The sequence below is a fragment of the Sinocyclocheilus grahami genome, unplaced genomic scaffold, assembly GCF_001515645.1.
Source record: "Sinocyclocheilus grahami isolate Dianchi unplaced genomic scaffold, SAMN03320097.WGS_v1.1 scaffold738.1, whole genome shotgun sequence".
Classification (NCBI taxonomy): Eukaryota; Metazoa; Chordata; class Actinopteri; order Cypriniformes; family Cyprinidae; genus Sinocyclocheilus; species Sinocyclocheilus grahami.
This window is the reverse complement of record NW_015505917.1, coordinates 147,748-163,735: the sequence shown is the minus strand read 5'-3', so window position 1 is coordinate 163,735 and position 15,988 is coordinate 147,748. Positions and strand designations below refer to the sequence as shown.

The following is a 15,988-nucleotide window of genomic DNA, read 5'->3' as shown; positions in this document are numbered from 1 at the left end:
AACTTCAGAAGCGTAAATGAAAACTTCAGAAGCGTAAATGAAAACAGATAAGTAAGTACAGTACAGCGAATGAAAGAAGAGAAAACATGCAGTGTATTAAAAACGAAGTCAAAGATTTTGCCTGCATTCATTTTTTTTTCAGTTTCAAAGACATTTTATTCTGTTTCAATTTACATTTTCTTAAGTTTCTTGAAAAATTACATTAATTTTAATTGACACAAATGCAATCCCATAACTGCTGAGGGTGTGAGCAATGTGAAATTGAACAGTTGTGTTGGCTCTCCTCAGTGGCCACATAGTGTCACACACTTTAATTTCTCACTCTGGCTATTACTGAAGCTTGCGTTGATATTAAAACTGAACTGTCAAATAATCAGTTTTATTGGAAATAATTAAATAATCTTTAATTTAATACATTTTTGAAACCAAGTTTCAACCAAGTTAAAATCCTGAACTTGATGGAATAAAGAGAAACTAGTGTTATTTAATTTGAAATCAAATTTAAATATGATTGTGATTAGCGTATGAAAATATCCAGACTGAAAAAAATAATAATTTCCTATTATTATCGTCAATATTATGTTGTCCTGTCTCATATTTATCTTGAATGTAAGTGTACATTTACATTATATTTAGTGTAAATATAACAAATTAAGTAAGATCTGTACCATTAAAGCCGGTCTTGGCTAACTTATAGCAAAGATTCAAGTCTCAATTAATAGATTTATCTGTTTTTTTTTTTTTATCTAGAAACTAAGGCAAAGATATCTAATAAGAACAGATACAATTTGTAATTATTTAGCAGTGTAGGGGGCTAATGAATCTTTACAAAAAAATGGCACACCTTATCCGTTCTGCTTTAAAGGATTTACTCAGGTACTGCAGGGGGTCTGCAGAGAAAAAAATACCATTCTCTTTATAAAAAAAAAAAAAAAGAAAAAAAAAGCACGATATTTTTAGTAAAATTAATGAATATTAAATGACCTGATATGCATTAGCATATATAATATAATAATGTGTAATGTGTTTTAACGTGTACAAAATGTGATTTGTTGGTCCCACGGGTTAGCTTAGAATCTGGGTCTGCAATACTCTGTTAAATAAACTGTCTATTCAGTTTGCAAAACATTTCATAATTGAAATGCATATTAATTTAAACAAGATTGAGGATTCATGTGTGGTGCACAGCTGTTGATGCCGTTCAAATATCATGGCCTTTTAGTTGGGTCATTGCAGCTATTAATGTCTCTGGCTCGAGAGACTTCTGGATTATTGGAGTTGTAGTTTACAACTTAAAATACGTTTATTCATAATTAATTTTCACTTCCACTATACATATTTATCAATCGCGTAAAAAAGAAAACACCGGTAGCCTCATTTTCATAAAGCGTAGTTACCTTACTGAAAACTTAATTGGCGGATGGCTGCACCGACCCCGCCCTCTAATTAATATTCATGATGTGAACTTTAAATAAGGAGAGCTGTCAGTGTTACACGGGTGCAGTAGCGTGCGGTCTGGCGTTTACTCTCTTACTTGAACCCAAGACGAGACTGCTGTCACCATGTCTAAACCACTGTCAGACCACGACAGGAAAAAGCAGATTTCTGTGAAGGGGCTCGCCGGTGTGGAGAATGTGGCAGACCTAAAGAAAAACTATAATCGCCATCTGCATTTCACGCTGGTGAAGGACAGGAACGTATCCACCAAACGGGATTATTACTTTGCGCTCGCGCACACAGTCAGAGACCACTTGGTAGGCAGATGGATCAGAACACAGCAGAGTTATTACGAGAAAGACCCCAAAGTAAGTTCGTGCATGTTGAGGTTGCATAAAAATAAAAGCAAGTCCATGCATGAGACGACTGCACCAAAAACAGAATACTTTTTTTTTGTATGCAATTAATAACTACACGAGTCAATGAAGCTCTAATAACATTTCATGCCATTTGTGCACTCGAAGACGTTTGCAGTAGCGATTCCCTGCTTGAGCACAGCATTGTTGACCTTTTGTGACCCGAGAACTCTTCAGGTAAACTGGGATCAGCACCCCATGCAAAGTATTTTTAAATATCAGTATTCACTTATGGGTCAACTTTAGCACGTCTTTGATAGTCTAATATAATTTTTGCAATGATTTCAACTAGCATTAACATACAGATCTCAACTTGGGGAACATGAATGAGCATTTAAGATGATCGATAGCTTGAGCTGTACATTACTAGCACAATAATGCATCTCCGGTTTATTGCTCTCTGTCATGTGCATTCATAAAGCATCTTGAATTTTGATGATTATGCTGGTGATTTTTCTTTAAATAATAAAGGAACTAATGACACAATATTATCATATTAACATCTATTTTATGATCTATTTCAAAGCATATTTCATTGAAATGTAACTAGAGGGACATTTGTTATATTTATAAATATTAAAATGACCAAGCAGCAGAAACCGTATAAAACGAATGCGTCAGTATTCAGGGCATCAAAATCTGAGTCTGATGATGGGAGATGAAATCACAGCTCAGCATCCCTGACCTTTTCCTCTCCAGTCCAGCCTGAAATCCCTGGAGGTGTCTAGGATATAAAGGTCAAAAGTTGCTCCCTAAAAGAAAGGTCACTGTAGAAACATATATGGGAGGAGGAAGTAACATATAATTCAGCCTTATAATAAATCAGAGTTACATAAGACTATACAAACCTTTTAACAGGAAATATCATAACCACAAATGACCTGGACTTCTTCAGAGAGTTCCATTCGGCTTCTTTTTCTGTAGGTGGACATCAGCAATAAACCTGGACTTGATCATTAAAAGCTCCAATGAGGCTCATGACGGTTTCCTTCGAAATGTGACTGCAGAAGTGATGTGAGAAACCGGTTCCATGAGTTCAAAGCTTTTGGATGCTATAAAATGGCTGGTGTGGGCAGAAGTGTGTGGTTTACCTGGACACTGCCATCTTTTTCATAGTTTAAACTGTTTTCACTCAGACCTTCTTCATTAGCTGCTTTACAGAATAACATTAAACACTCTGTAACCTTTGCTGGCGACCTCACTGCTGGTTATTTTTGCTGGAGTCAAAATGCCAGTGTTACATAACACCAGTGACCTTCCTCTATCCCTGACTAGTCTGTTTCAGCCCATCGTGTCGCCACGCCCACTCTCACCTCCACTGTCTCTTTCTCTCTCTTGCTTTTCATACCCAACACCAAAGAAAGGCCTAAAATGTCAAAGGCTACAACAGGGATGGTATCAGATTGCCATGTGTAAATGATCCCTCTGCCAGGAAGTATTAAAATAGTTTTTAGATAAAGTCTAAAAATAGTTCCCCAGCTGAGGGTGGTCATTGGAGAGCTCGACTTGGTAACCCTAAATCAATATGTCAAAGTATATAACCATTATGTAAACAATGTTGCTGTATTTTTAATATATGTGACCCTGGACCACAAAACCAGTCATAAGGGTCAATTTTTCGGAATTGAAATGTATACATCAGCTGAAAGCTGAATAAATAAGCTTCCCATTGCTGTATGGTTTATTAGGATAGGACAATATTTGGCCGAGATACAACTATTTGAAAATCTGGAATCTGAGGGTGCAAAAAAATCAAAATATTGAGAAAATCGCCTTTAAAGTTGTCCAAATGAAGTTCTTAGCAATGCATATTACTAATCAATCATTATGTTTGAATATATTTACAGTAGGAAATTTACAAAATATCTTCATGGAACATGATCTTTACTTAATATCCTAATGATTTTTGGCATAAAAGAAAAATCTATAATTTTGACCCATACAATGTATTTTTGGCTATTGCTACAAATATACCCCAGCGACTTAAGACTGGTTTTGTGGTTCAGGGTCACATATGTTAAAAAATAATGAATAAAGAAAGATGTATTCTGTATTATCCTTCTTGTGTCTATTAGCGTGTTTACTACCTCTCCCTGGAGTTCTACATGGGCCGTACCTTGCAGAACACTATGGTGAACCTGGCACTGGAGAACGCTTGTGATGAAGCCATGTATCAGGTAAGACTACACAATGAAGCCAGTGTAATGCTTTAGGTGATTGTTTGAAACCATTGATTCATTACATACATTGTGCTTCAGCTGGGTCTGGATATGGAGGAGCTGCAGGAGATGGAGGAAGATGCTGGACTGGGAAATGGAGGCCTTGGTCGTCTTGCTGGTTAGTATCTGACCCCAGGTTTGAAAGAGGAACCATCATCTTCAGTATGGATTTTTCGAACTTTGCAAAAGAAAGTCTGGAAAACATTGGAACAGCCTGTCTTTGAAAATTTCAAAGCTATAGAACTTTTCAAAGGCATGATAAATCTGTTTCTGAAAAGATGCACTCACCCTTGGTCTCTCGCTGTTTTTGTTTGTTAGCTTGCTTCCTGGACTCTATGGCTTCTCTTGGCCTGGCTGCCTACGGTTATGGCATCCGCTATGAGTTTGGTATCTTCAACCAGAAAATCTCCAGTGGCTGGCAGGTAGTTTAAGTTACCTTTAATAGTCTGACTTGATAAAATAAATTTAAAAAATATTAATTTAAAAGGGATAGTTCACCCAATTCAATTCTGTCATTACTCACCTTCATGTCGTTCCAAACCCGTAAGACCATCGTTCATCTTCGGAACACAAATTAAGGTATTTTTGATGAAATCCGAGAGCTTTCTGACTCTCCATAGACAGCAACGCAACTGACACGTTCAAGGCCCAGAAAGGTAGTAAGGAAATTATTAAAATAGTCCGTGTGACATCAGTGGTTCAACCGTAATTCTATGAAGCTACGAGAATACATTTTGTGCGCAAAGAAAACAAAATAAAGATTTTTTTCCTTCTCAGTTCAGGAGAGTACCATGCATGCGTGTGGTGCGCATGGACTATTTTAACAATGTCATTTGACTATTATGTCCTTCCTACCTTTTGGGGCCTTGAACGTGTCAGTTGCGTTGCGGTCTATGCAAGGTCAGAAAGCTCTCGGATTTCATCAAAAATATCTTAATTTGTGTTCCGAAGATGAACGAAGGTTTTACGGGTTTGGAACAACATGAGGTGAGTCATTAATATCAGAATTTAGATTTTAGCAACCACCCAGACCACTTTATTCACCACGCCACACAGCGTATTACAACTTTATGCAGAAATATTACTTAAAATTACTCCGCACACATTTTGAATTTCTGATAATATTTGATTGACAGGTGGAAGAGGCAGATGACTGGCTCCGCTATGGTAACCCGTGGGAGAAAGCACGTCCAGAATATATGCGCCCTGTGCACTTTTATGGTAGGACAGAGCATCACCCAGATGGAGTGAAATGGGTGGATACTCAGGTATAGCATCATCCCAATTCATAAAGCTGTATGTTTGTGTGTGTTAAATACTATATTCATAAACCTATTTATTTATTCTTTTTCTACAGGTTGTCTTAGCTTTGCCTTATGACACCCCTGTACCCGGATACAGAAACAACATTGTAAACACCATGAGGCTGTGGTCTGCCAAGGCCCCTTGCGAGTTCAACCTGAAAGACTGTGAGTACCAGCAAGAATTACTGTACAGTTACCGTACCGGACATATTGTCCGATAGATTTTTGTGGCTGAAATCCAGTAATTCTAAAAGGAATTTATGGAAGCTTGTTTCTGCCACTGAATGAAAAAAAAGGCAGTTGTGGCTTTTTGTTGTGTCATAATTGTGTGATATAAACTTGCAATAGTGAGATATAAACTCACAATTCTGACTTTTTTCGCAATTGCGAGTTTACATCTCGCAATTCTGACGTTTTTTTTTGCAGAACTGCATGATATAAACTCAGAATGTTTTTAAAGTCACTCGCAGTTGCGAGTTATAAGGTCCAGTTCTGGGGAAAAAAGTATTTTCTTAAAACTGCGAGTTTATATCTCAGAATTCTGGCTTTATAACTCACAATTTTGTGTAAGTCAGAATTATAAGATGTAAATTCAAAAAAGTTTTGTAATATGCAATTGTAATTTATATCACTTTATACCTCACAATTGCAAGTTTATATCATGCAATTCTGAGAAAAAAGTCAGAATTGTGAGATAAAAAGTGGCAATTACCTTTTTTATTTTTTATTCAGTGGTGGAAACAAGTTACCACAAGAATCCGGGTGTGAGGGCACCTTTTTGCCTGCAAAATTTTGCAATGTGACTGCACCTTGACCAGCTTAAACATTCAAGATGGTATCTGACTCGCATGTTCTCTTCCCTTCCGCAGTTAATGTCGGTGGCTACATTCAGGCCGTGCTGGACAGGAACCTGGCAGAGAACATCTCTCGTGTGCTCTACCCCAATGACAACGTCAGTAAACACACAACTGATCCTCAATTTAAATTAATAGTTCATCCGTAAATGGATATTTGGTGAATATTTACTTAACATTATGTCATCCCACATGAAAAAATACTATAGCAATTTATAGTAAATACTATAGTGTTTTTGAACCATACTATAATAAAGTACTTGAATTAATTTGTTGTGTTAATTCTATAGTTGCTGTGGTAATATAACACCTATAGTAATATAAACAAATTACTCTACCCAGCTACAACTACGAAAACTTAGGCTTTCGAGCTGTAAAAAAGGACACATCAAAAAAACATAGCATTCAAAAAACCTCTCGGTCAACTACTCCTTTAAGGACAGCCATAGTTTCATCACATGGTTTTTACATACCTGCCTGAAGCTTTCGGTCCCTGTCGTCTTGTAGTTTTTTGAGGGTAAGGAGCTCAGATTGAAGCAGGAGTACTTTGTAGTGGCTGCGACTCTCCAAGACATCATCCGCCGCTTCAAGGCCTCCAAGTTCGGCTCCAGGGATATCGTGCGCACGGACTTCAGCACTCTGCCTGACAAGGTTGGCATATCTAAATATCTTCTAAAGTCTCACTGAAAGATGCTTGTCTTGAAGTTGAAGGATGTAGGTGTCACAGCTCTGCTCTTTGACATTACTCTCTTTTTGTTTGGCTGCTTTCAGGTGGCCATTCAGCTGAACGACACTCACCCTGCCTTAGCTATACCGGAGCTGATGAGAGTGCTGATTGACGAAGAGAAACTACCATGGGACAAGGTCCGACTGTAAACATTATATAATTGAATCATTCCTTTATTTAGTTATATATAGCACTGAATGACTCGTAACACTAGAGGGTGACAGAGTACAAATAAGCTCAGTCTCAAAAATCATTCTGAACATCATTACATTCACTGTTTTTTGTTTTGTTATGCGTTACATTATTTGTGTTAAAGTGTTAAAAATCTGAAGTTGCTCTTAAAGGAATAGTTCACCCCAAAATAAAAATTCCCCCATCATTTACTCACCCTCGTATCGTTCCAAACCTTTATAAGTTTCTTTCTTGTTGAACACAAAAGTAGATTTTGAAGAACAAAACAGTTGTTGGCCATCATTGACTTCCATAGTGGGGGAAAAATACTATGGAAGTCAATGGGGGCCATCAACTACATTCTTCAAAATATCTTCTTTCATGTTCAACATAAAGAAATTCATACAGGTTTGGAACGACTTGAGGGTAAGTAAATGAGGACAACATTTTCATTTTGGGGTGAACTATTCCTTCAATACAAATGAAGTCTACTGGATAAGTTGTAAGGCAAACTGTGTTGATTTCCTCACTCTCTGCAGGCATGGGACATCTGTATCAAGACCTGCGCTTACACCAATCACACTGTGCTGCCTGAGGCTCTGGAACGCTGGCCTATCGACCTCTTCCAGACCCTGCTGCCACGGCACCTCGAGATCATCTACGAAATAAATCGCCGCCATCTGGAGGTCCAACTTCAACAGAGCACAAAACTAGAACACATTTTTACACTGAAAATTGTGGTCAAGATTTGATGCAGGCAAAAGCATGTTTCTTTAATAGTCATTCAAAAGTATCCTCTATATATATATATATATCAGCATATTAGAATGATTTCTGAAGGATCATGTGACACTGAAGACTGGAGTAATGATGCTGAAAATTCTGCATTGCATCACAGGAATAAATTATATTTTAAAGTATATTAAAATAGAAAGTGTTATTTTAAATTGCAATAATATTTCACAAAATAATGTTTTTTTTCTGTATTTTTGGTCAAATAAATACAGCCTCGATGAGCACAAGAAAACTTCGGTAAAAAATATAAAAAAAATATATATATATATACACACTACCGTTCAAAAGTTTGGGATCAGTAAGGTGATCCTTCAGAAATCATTCTAATATGCTGATTTATTATTAGTGCTGGAAACAGTTGTGCTGCTTCATTTTTTTTGGAACTCGTGATACTTTTTTCAGGATTCTTAATAAAAAAAAGAATAAGAATAAAAATAAAAAAAAAACAGCATTCATTCAAAATGGAAATCTTGTATTACAATATACATTACCTTTCAAAAGTTAGATTTTTTAAAAAGTTATAAATACTTTTATTCAGCAAGGATGTGTTAAATGGATAAAAAGTGATAGTAAAGACTCATATTGTTAGAAAAGATTTAAATTTTAAATAAATGCTGTTCTTTTTAACTTTTTATTCATTAAAGAATCCAGAAAAAAAAGGATCAGTTTCCAAAAAAAATAAAAATAACAATAAAAAATGAAGCAGCACAACTGTTTCCTATATATATATATATATATATATATATATATATATATATATATATACTGTATATAAAAACACAAACTACCATTCAAAGGTTTCGGGTCAGTACGATTAAAAAAAAAAAGAAATTAATACTTTTATTCAATGAGGATGCATTTAATTTCTGAAAAGTGACAGTAAAGGCTTTTACAATAAAAAAAAGGAATTTCAAATAAAAACTGTTGAAAGGATGATTTGGATCCTGAAAAAAAATGTATCACAGTTTACACAAAAATATTAAGCAGCACAGCATTTTAAACCTTTTTCTTGAGCACCAAATCAGAATATTATAATGGTTTCTGAACGATCATGTGACACTAAAGACTGGCTTAAGGGCAGTAGAATAGAAAAGTTATTTTAAATTGTAATAATATTTAACAATATTTTTTTCCCATCGAAAACAAAGGTTTACCAACCAAAAAGTTAGAAGGGTAGCGAATAAATCATAATATCAGTCCTAAAAGATGCCATAACTGCAAAAAGTGTTTTGTGAGTGTGTTGTATACAGAACCCATTCTGTTTGTTGTTGTAGCGTGTGTCCTCAAGGAGGGAACGGAGACGTCACGTCGGAGGACCGACGAAAGGGAACCCATTCTGTTTGTTGTTGTAGCGTGTGTCCTCTCTTTACCCCGGTGATATGGACCGCTTGTGCCGCATGTCTCTCATTGAGGAGGGCGGACAGAAGAGAGTCAACATGGCTCATCTGTGCATCGTCGGCTCTCATGCAGTCAACGGTGTGGCACGAATCCACTCGGACATCCTCAAAGCTACCGTGTATGTATTCAAACACACCATGTTAGCCAGATGTGTTGTTGTAGCGTGTGTCCTCTCTTTACCCCGGTGATATGGACCGCTTGTGCCGCATGTCTCTCATTGAGGAGGGCGGACAGAAGAGAGTCAACATGGCTCATCTGTGCATCGTCGGCTCTCATGCAGTCAACGGTGTGGCACGAATCCACTCGGACATCCTCAAAGCTACCGTGTATGTATTCAAACACCATGTTAGCCAGATATCTTTCCATGCATTCACATGGTACATGCCATTTCACACTTGATTCCTCAACAGACTGAAATTCAAGTCATCAGAATCAGATCATTATGTTAGTGAACTGAACTGGTGAACAAATTGTTCTGTTTACACAAAATGGACTGAAGGGTTTGTTGCTGAATTGCTCCTACTGACTCAATCACCCGGTCACAGTCATTCTCAGTGAATAATTTACTTCTACTGGTTTTGAATGACAGGAGTAGGATGAGTAAATAATGATTACTGTTCATGTACTAAATAGATTCAAAGACTTCTATGAGATGGACCCACACAAGTTCCAGAACAAAACCAATGGTATCACCCCTCGCCGTTGGTTGGTGATGTGCAACCCTGGTCTGGCTGAGGTCATTGCAGAGGTTGGTGCAGTCATTCATAACTTCATTTGTTGCTTGTTAACATAACTGTGACAAAATCCCAGACTGTCAGCAGAACTGTGTGTGCACTAATTGTAGTTTTATATAATGTACAATCAATGTCATGGTGTGATAGCCTTTTTCCTGCTCTGAATTCTTTGGCTTGCTCACATGTTAGAGAATCGGAGAGGACTTCATCCGCGACCTGGATCAACTGAAAAAGCTTCGTGATTTCGTCAATGACGAGGCTTTTATTCGAGATATCGCCAAAGTTAAACAGGTTAGAAGAAAGGATATGTGGCACATATCAATGGCCCAGTAGGTTTGGAATTTAAAAATGATTTAAGTTCTCGCCTCTTCTAGGAGAACAAGATGAAGTTCGCTGTGCACCTGGAAGAGCACTACAAAGTAAAGATCAACCCCAACTCAATGTTTGACATTCAGGTGAAGAGAATCCATGAGTATAAGAGGCAGCTGCTCAACTGTCTGCACATTATCACTTTCTACAACCGTGAGTGACTCCTGCACTTTCATTCCTTTGTGTCCCTTCTCACTATCACTGTTAATCAAGGATGTTTTCTCTTAGGAGAATTTTTAATCATTTTTGGATTTCACTTATCACTTTTAGCAAGGAGTGAGCAAACAAGCATGAAAAATAATGAAAATACCATAAAATAAAATAACAATATTTGGCCCCATCCCACTATTGCTATCAGTCAAGGGTATTTTCTCCCACGAGAATTTTTTTTAATTTTTGGAAGAGAAAGTAAGCATTAATAAATAATTGATATTAAATACCATAAAATCAAATAACAATATTTGTCCCCTTCTCCTTATTGCTATTAGCCAGGGGTGTTTTTCTAAGAGGACAATTTTAAAACTTTTTTGGAAAAGCAAATAAGACTAAATTAATGACTGATTTATTGATTTATAAAAAAATGTAAATAAAATAAATGAACAAATAACCGTAACATAAAATAAAAATATTTTGCAAAAATAAAATGTAACGCTGTCAAACACACACATCATCAGATAAAGCTGTAGAAGGTTTAGAGGGAGGTATTATGACATTTTTGGGGTGTTACTTCTACTTTGCAGGCATCAAGAAAGAGCCTAACAAGCAGTGGACCCCAAGAACAATTATGATTGGAGGAAAGGTGATCTTACCATGCCATATGATTTAAATGCCGTCAGATGTTTATTTAATTCCGTTGTTGAGTTTCTAATGATTATGTTCTGCTCAATTCTTCCCAGGCTGCTCCAGGCTACCACACAGCTAAAATGATCATTCGTCTCATCACAGCTATTGGTGAGGTGGTCAACAATGACCCTGTAGTGGGCGACCGCCTCAAAGTCATTTTCCTGGAGAACTACAAAGTCACTCTTGCTGAAAAAGGTGCCAAATTACAACATATGCGAAACCACATATGCAACTAGTTTTAAATGTTTTTAAGTAATTGTATTTGTTTTATTTTTAATTGTATATTTTAAGTTTTGATAATCAGAGACAAGCTTTACTACCAGAGTTATTTTAGTATCATTGAGATACATTAATATTTTAGTTATATTAATATTTTGAATTATTATTATTTTTATATGTGACCCTGGACCACAAAACCAGTCTTAAGTCGCTTGGGTATATGTTTAGCAATAGCCAAAAAAACATTGTATGGGTCAAAATGATAAATTTTTCTTTATGCCAAAAATCATTAGGATATTAAGTAAAGATCATGTTCCATGAAGATATTTTGTAAATTTCCTACCGTAAATATATCAAAACTTAACTTTTGATTAGTAATATACATAGCTAAGAACTTCATTTGGGCAACTTTAAAGGTAATTTTCTCAATATTTAGATTTTTCTGCACCCTCAGATTCCAGATTTTCAAATAGTTGTATCTCGGCCAAATATTGTCCTAACAAACCATACATAAATGGAAAGCTTATTTATTCCGCTTTCAGATGATATATAAATCTCAATTTTGAGAAATTGATCCTTATGACTGGTTTTGTGGTCCAGGGTCACATATTTTATATATTTATGTATATTTATATATTTTACTTAAGTTGAAGTTTTAGTATTTGGAAGTGTTTTTGCCATTTTTATAATGTTTAAGTTAGAGCTGCACGAATCTGGATAAATTGAGAATCACTTTTTTTTAGTTTTTTCTTAATATTAGTTATATTAGTTAATTCTGAACTAATCAAAATAATGTGACAAAATATGAATTGCTGCAGGCTATTTAAAAGTGTTTAATTAATTTAAATGAATTGTTAAATATTTTAATATATATGTATTTAAAATATGTTTAATACACCAATTTTATTATTAAAATGACGAAAAAGTGGTTTGTTTGAATGATTGAAAGGCTCATAATTACTTCACTTGTTTCATTACTGGATGAATCTGCGTTTTTGAACGAATCTCTTGAATGAATGATTCAATGACAAATACATTTTTTAACAGTCAAATGCAATCGACACAAACGTTATTTAAAGAGCCAGTTACTTTCTAAAGATGACTTGCTCCATTTTGTTGGCTACCACAGACATCAATGTTTATATCCAAACTATAAACTTTCATCCCAGTATTTCTGTGATAACATGAATGACTAAGACAGAAATAATACTGTGTAGTTGAAAAGAGTTTGTGTAGCTGCTTCTTATCTAAACATGTAATTGTCTGCTCTCTGTGTCAGGGGCAGCACGAATGCAAAGGTTTAATAGACACGGGCGAATCGTTGTCATTTAGAAATTAGATCACGTGGGTGTCTGAATCGAGCAGCTTTAGGTTAAGTTTTAGTTATTTTTCTGTCAAGTTAACCTAAATGAAAATGAGAAATGTTGACTTGAGACTAGCTGAAAATAAAATAAGTTTTATATTTTATTTCAGTTAAAGTTTATTTTATTACAAGAAATGTATTTTTTAGGTACAGCATTAACTTAATAGCCCTGTCTACTACAGACACAATCTCCAACTGATATTAAATGTAATTAACAAAAATTTAAATAACATGCTGCTTAAATCATGCTGCCAGGTAGCATTGTAGCCTCTGTGGTTAATGCATAATAATTAGCTAATTAATATTCATTAGCCCAATTTCCCCTGAATAGTGACATCACTACCATCCATGTTCAGTTTCCTGCTTTAAAACTTTAAAATCACTTTAAATAATTCCACTGATACTGCCTTATTGTCACCTAAAAGTGTAAGTCATGTGATGATAAAGATTATTTGTTTTTTTTTTTAATTTCTTTCTATCAGCGATCCCTGCGGCTGACCTGTCCGAGCAGATCTCCACAGCCGGCACTGAAGCTTCTGGAACAGGCAACATGAAGTTCATGCTGAACGGAGCTCTGACCATCGGCACCATGGATGGAGCCAATGTGGAGATGGCAGAGGAAGCAGGAGAAGACAACTTCTTCATCTTTGGCATGAGAGTGGAGGACGTAGACGCTATGGATGCTAAAGGGTTGGGAAAAAATACTAATTTTTAAAATGTACTTTTCTTAATTATTGTACTTTTGGTAGAATTTAGAGAAATAATAAACACTCACACAATGTATGTACAGTCTATGACATGATCTACAATGACATCTACATGGCAGATACAATGCATCCGAGTACTACAATCATATGCCAGAGCTGAAGCAGGCCATTGACCAGATCGCAGGAGGCTTCTTCAGCCCAAAACAGCCAGACCTCTTCAAGGATATTGTCAACATGCTGATGCACCACGATAGGTAGAGAAACAAGAACAAGAAACCCATTGCCAGTTAGCACTGATAGCTTTGTGGGCAGCGTGCCGACATATAGCACCGTTGCGTTACGGTCAGTTTAGTGTTTTAAATAAATCCTTCTGTGAGATGATGTGGCTTCTTACACAGAATAAGGCATGCAACATATTTCATAGTATTTAAGCAGTGATAAAGGCATTTCATTATAAATATAGTTTATTTTATTTATAATAATAAGAACTCAGATAAACTGTATATTGCCGTAGTCGTGCGTTTATTAGTCACGTTGAATCAATGAAAGCAGTTGAATCTTCTGTTTATTCAGCTGCAGCGATAGGCATTTTCTGTGTTTCTTCTGCGAGGCGTATTTGGAGTTTCAGCACGAGAGTGCCCTCTGGCCTTTGGATGGAGATTTACTGCTGATCACAGAACCGTGCTTCACTGAAAGATACGCATGACAGCTTCTGTCGAATCGCGATCTCGATACCATTTCTATTTATCGTGCAGCCCTAAGTAATAGACACCATTGTTTTCCTGTTGCACATGGAAAACACATACAGTGACCACAATAGGAATTATTTGAACAGTAAAACAATGACATTAATAATCAATATGCTTACAAAATTGTTACCAGATATGTAAGGCATCAACCCTGCAACCATTTTTTTTTATATATCTATTTTGTATTTTAACAACTACAATATATTATATAACATGGGTAGCTAATTATAACTTAAAACTCTTAAAGGAGCTTACAGACCATTTGCTGTTCAATGAATGTCTGATTGTATGGGTTTAAGTCCATAAATTTTTTTTTTATTAATATAAATGATATGCTACTATAGAAAATATATGTATGTGAATAATATGTTTCTTACTGCACAGGTTCAAGGTGTTTGCTGACTATCAAGACTATATCAAATGCCAAGAAAAAGTCAGTGCTTTGTATAAGGTGAGTGCAAACTGTTACATTGCCAAAATTATGAACTTTGATGATCATGATTATTTATAATTATCTTTGCATTGACAGAAACCTAAGGAATGGACCAAGAAGGTGATCCTCAATATCGCCGGTTCAGGCAAGTTCTCCAGCGACCGCACCATTTCCCAGTACGCCCGTGAGATCTGGGGTGTAGAGCCCACTCTGGAGAAGCTTGCTGCACCTGATGACCTGAAATAAACCTCCACCTGCCCATCTTGAACCAAGAGCAGCCTGTATGATCGAGCAACACTAGATGCTCCCTCATCAAGAAACCAGTCTGGCTCTAACTATGGCAACCCGAACGCAGTCTGACAATCATCAATCTTAAACGTTCTGCCTCATTTACTTCACAAAACAATCAATAACTTAAACAAGTGTTCAACAAGTAACCTCTATATCAGCATTATTCAGCAAAAAACAGGGCTGCATTTCCCAAAAGCATTGTAAGTAGATCATAGAAACTATTGGCACCAATGGTCTCTACAATCTACATAGGCTTACTATGCTTTTGGGAAACGCTCTCAATCGCATATTCAAAATAAGACGAGGAAACATCACATCCCAGAAGGTTCTTGATGTTATATTTGGGTTTTGACATTCAGTGAAGTGTGTTCCCCTGTCTGAACTGTTCAAGCACTGCATATTTGAAAAAAATAAATAAAAATTCCAATTAAATCCAATCTCAAACGCTGCATTCAGTGAAGTGTGTTCCCCTGTCTGAACTGTTCAAGCACTGCATATTTGAAAAAAAAAAAAAAATTCCAATTAAATCCAATCTCAAACGCTGTTGCATTTGGCTGCTAGTTCTTAAAGGATTAGGAACACACTTAAAATGACAAGATTGTCAGTAATGTGTGCAAAATGGTTGGTGTAGGGGGTCACGGTTGCTTTTAAAACGAAGCACAGTAAGCATTGCTCATACATAAGTGTGAATTTGTGGTTGATGCTTGTACTTCAGGTTTTTGGACTGTGTAATGTATAAAAGTCACAAAAAGCATGCATTTAAGAGTCTCATCGGCTGTTATTAATCATCATAAGCAACTATCCCAAATACAAGGCCTTTTCCAATTGTTTTTGTTAAAGAACAATGAAATTATGTAATAAACTACTAATAAACCACTTTGTGCTCTTATTTCTCACGTCTCAGTTTAAGATTGAGATGTGTTATGTAAACACACACTCGTTGACCTATTCATGCTTGA

At 36.1% G+C, this 15,988-nt stretch overlaps 1 protein-coding gene across 1 annotated transcript; it reads left to right on the top strand.

Moving 5' to 3' along the window:
* The first annotated feature begins 1,502 nt into the window (after positions 1 to 1,502).
* Positions 1,503 to 15,470, top strand: LOC107560664 (glycogen phosphorylase, muscle form-like). Its single transcript, XM_016244905.1, has 20 exons — positions 1,503 to 1,805; positions 3,929 to 4,030; positions 4,112 to 4,190; positions 4,391 to 4,494; positions 5,209 to 5,340; positions 5,430 to 5,541; positions 6,246 to 6,328; positions 6,738 to 6,881; positions 7,002 to 7,094; positions 7,668 to 7,814; positions 9,276 to 9,439; positions 9,955 to 10,069; positions 10,245 to 10,346; positions 10,430 to 10,577; positions 11,165 to 11,223; positions 11,321 to 11,462; positions 13,332 to 13,539; positions 13,676 to 13,810; positions 14,690 to 14,756; positions 14,835 to 15,470. The coding sequence occupies exons 1-20, from the start codon at positions 1,563 to 1,565 to the stop codon at positions 14,982 to 14,984; spliced, it is 2,529 nt and encodes an 842-aa protein (XP_016100391.1). The 5' UTR covers positions 1,503 to 1,562; the 3' UTR covers positions 14,985 to 15,470.
* The last annotated feature ends 518 nt before the right edge of the window (positions 15,471 to 15,988 follow it).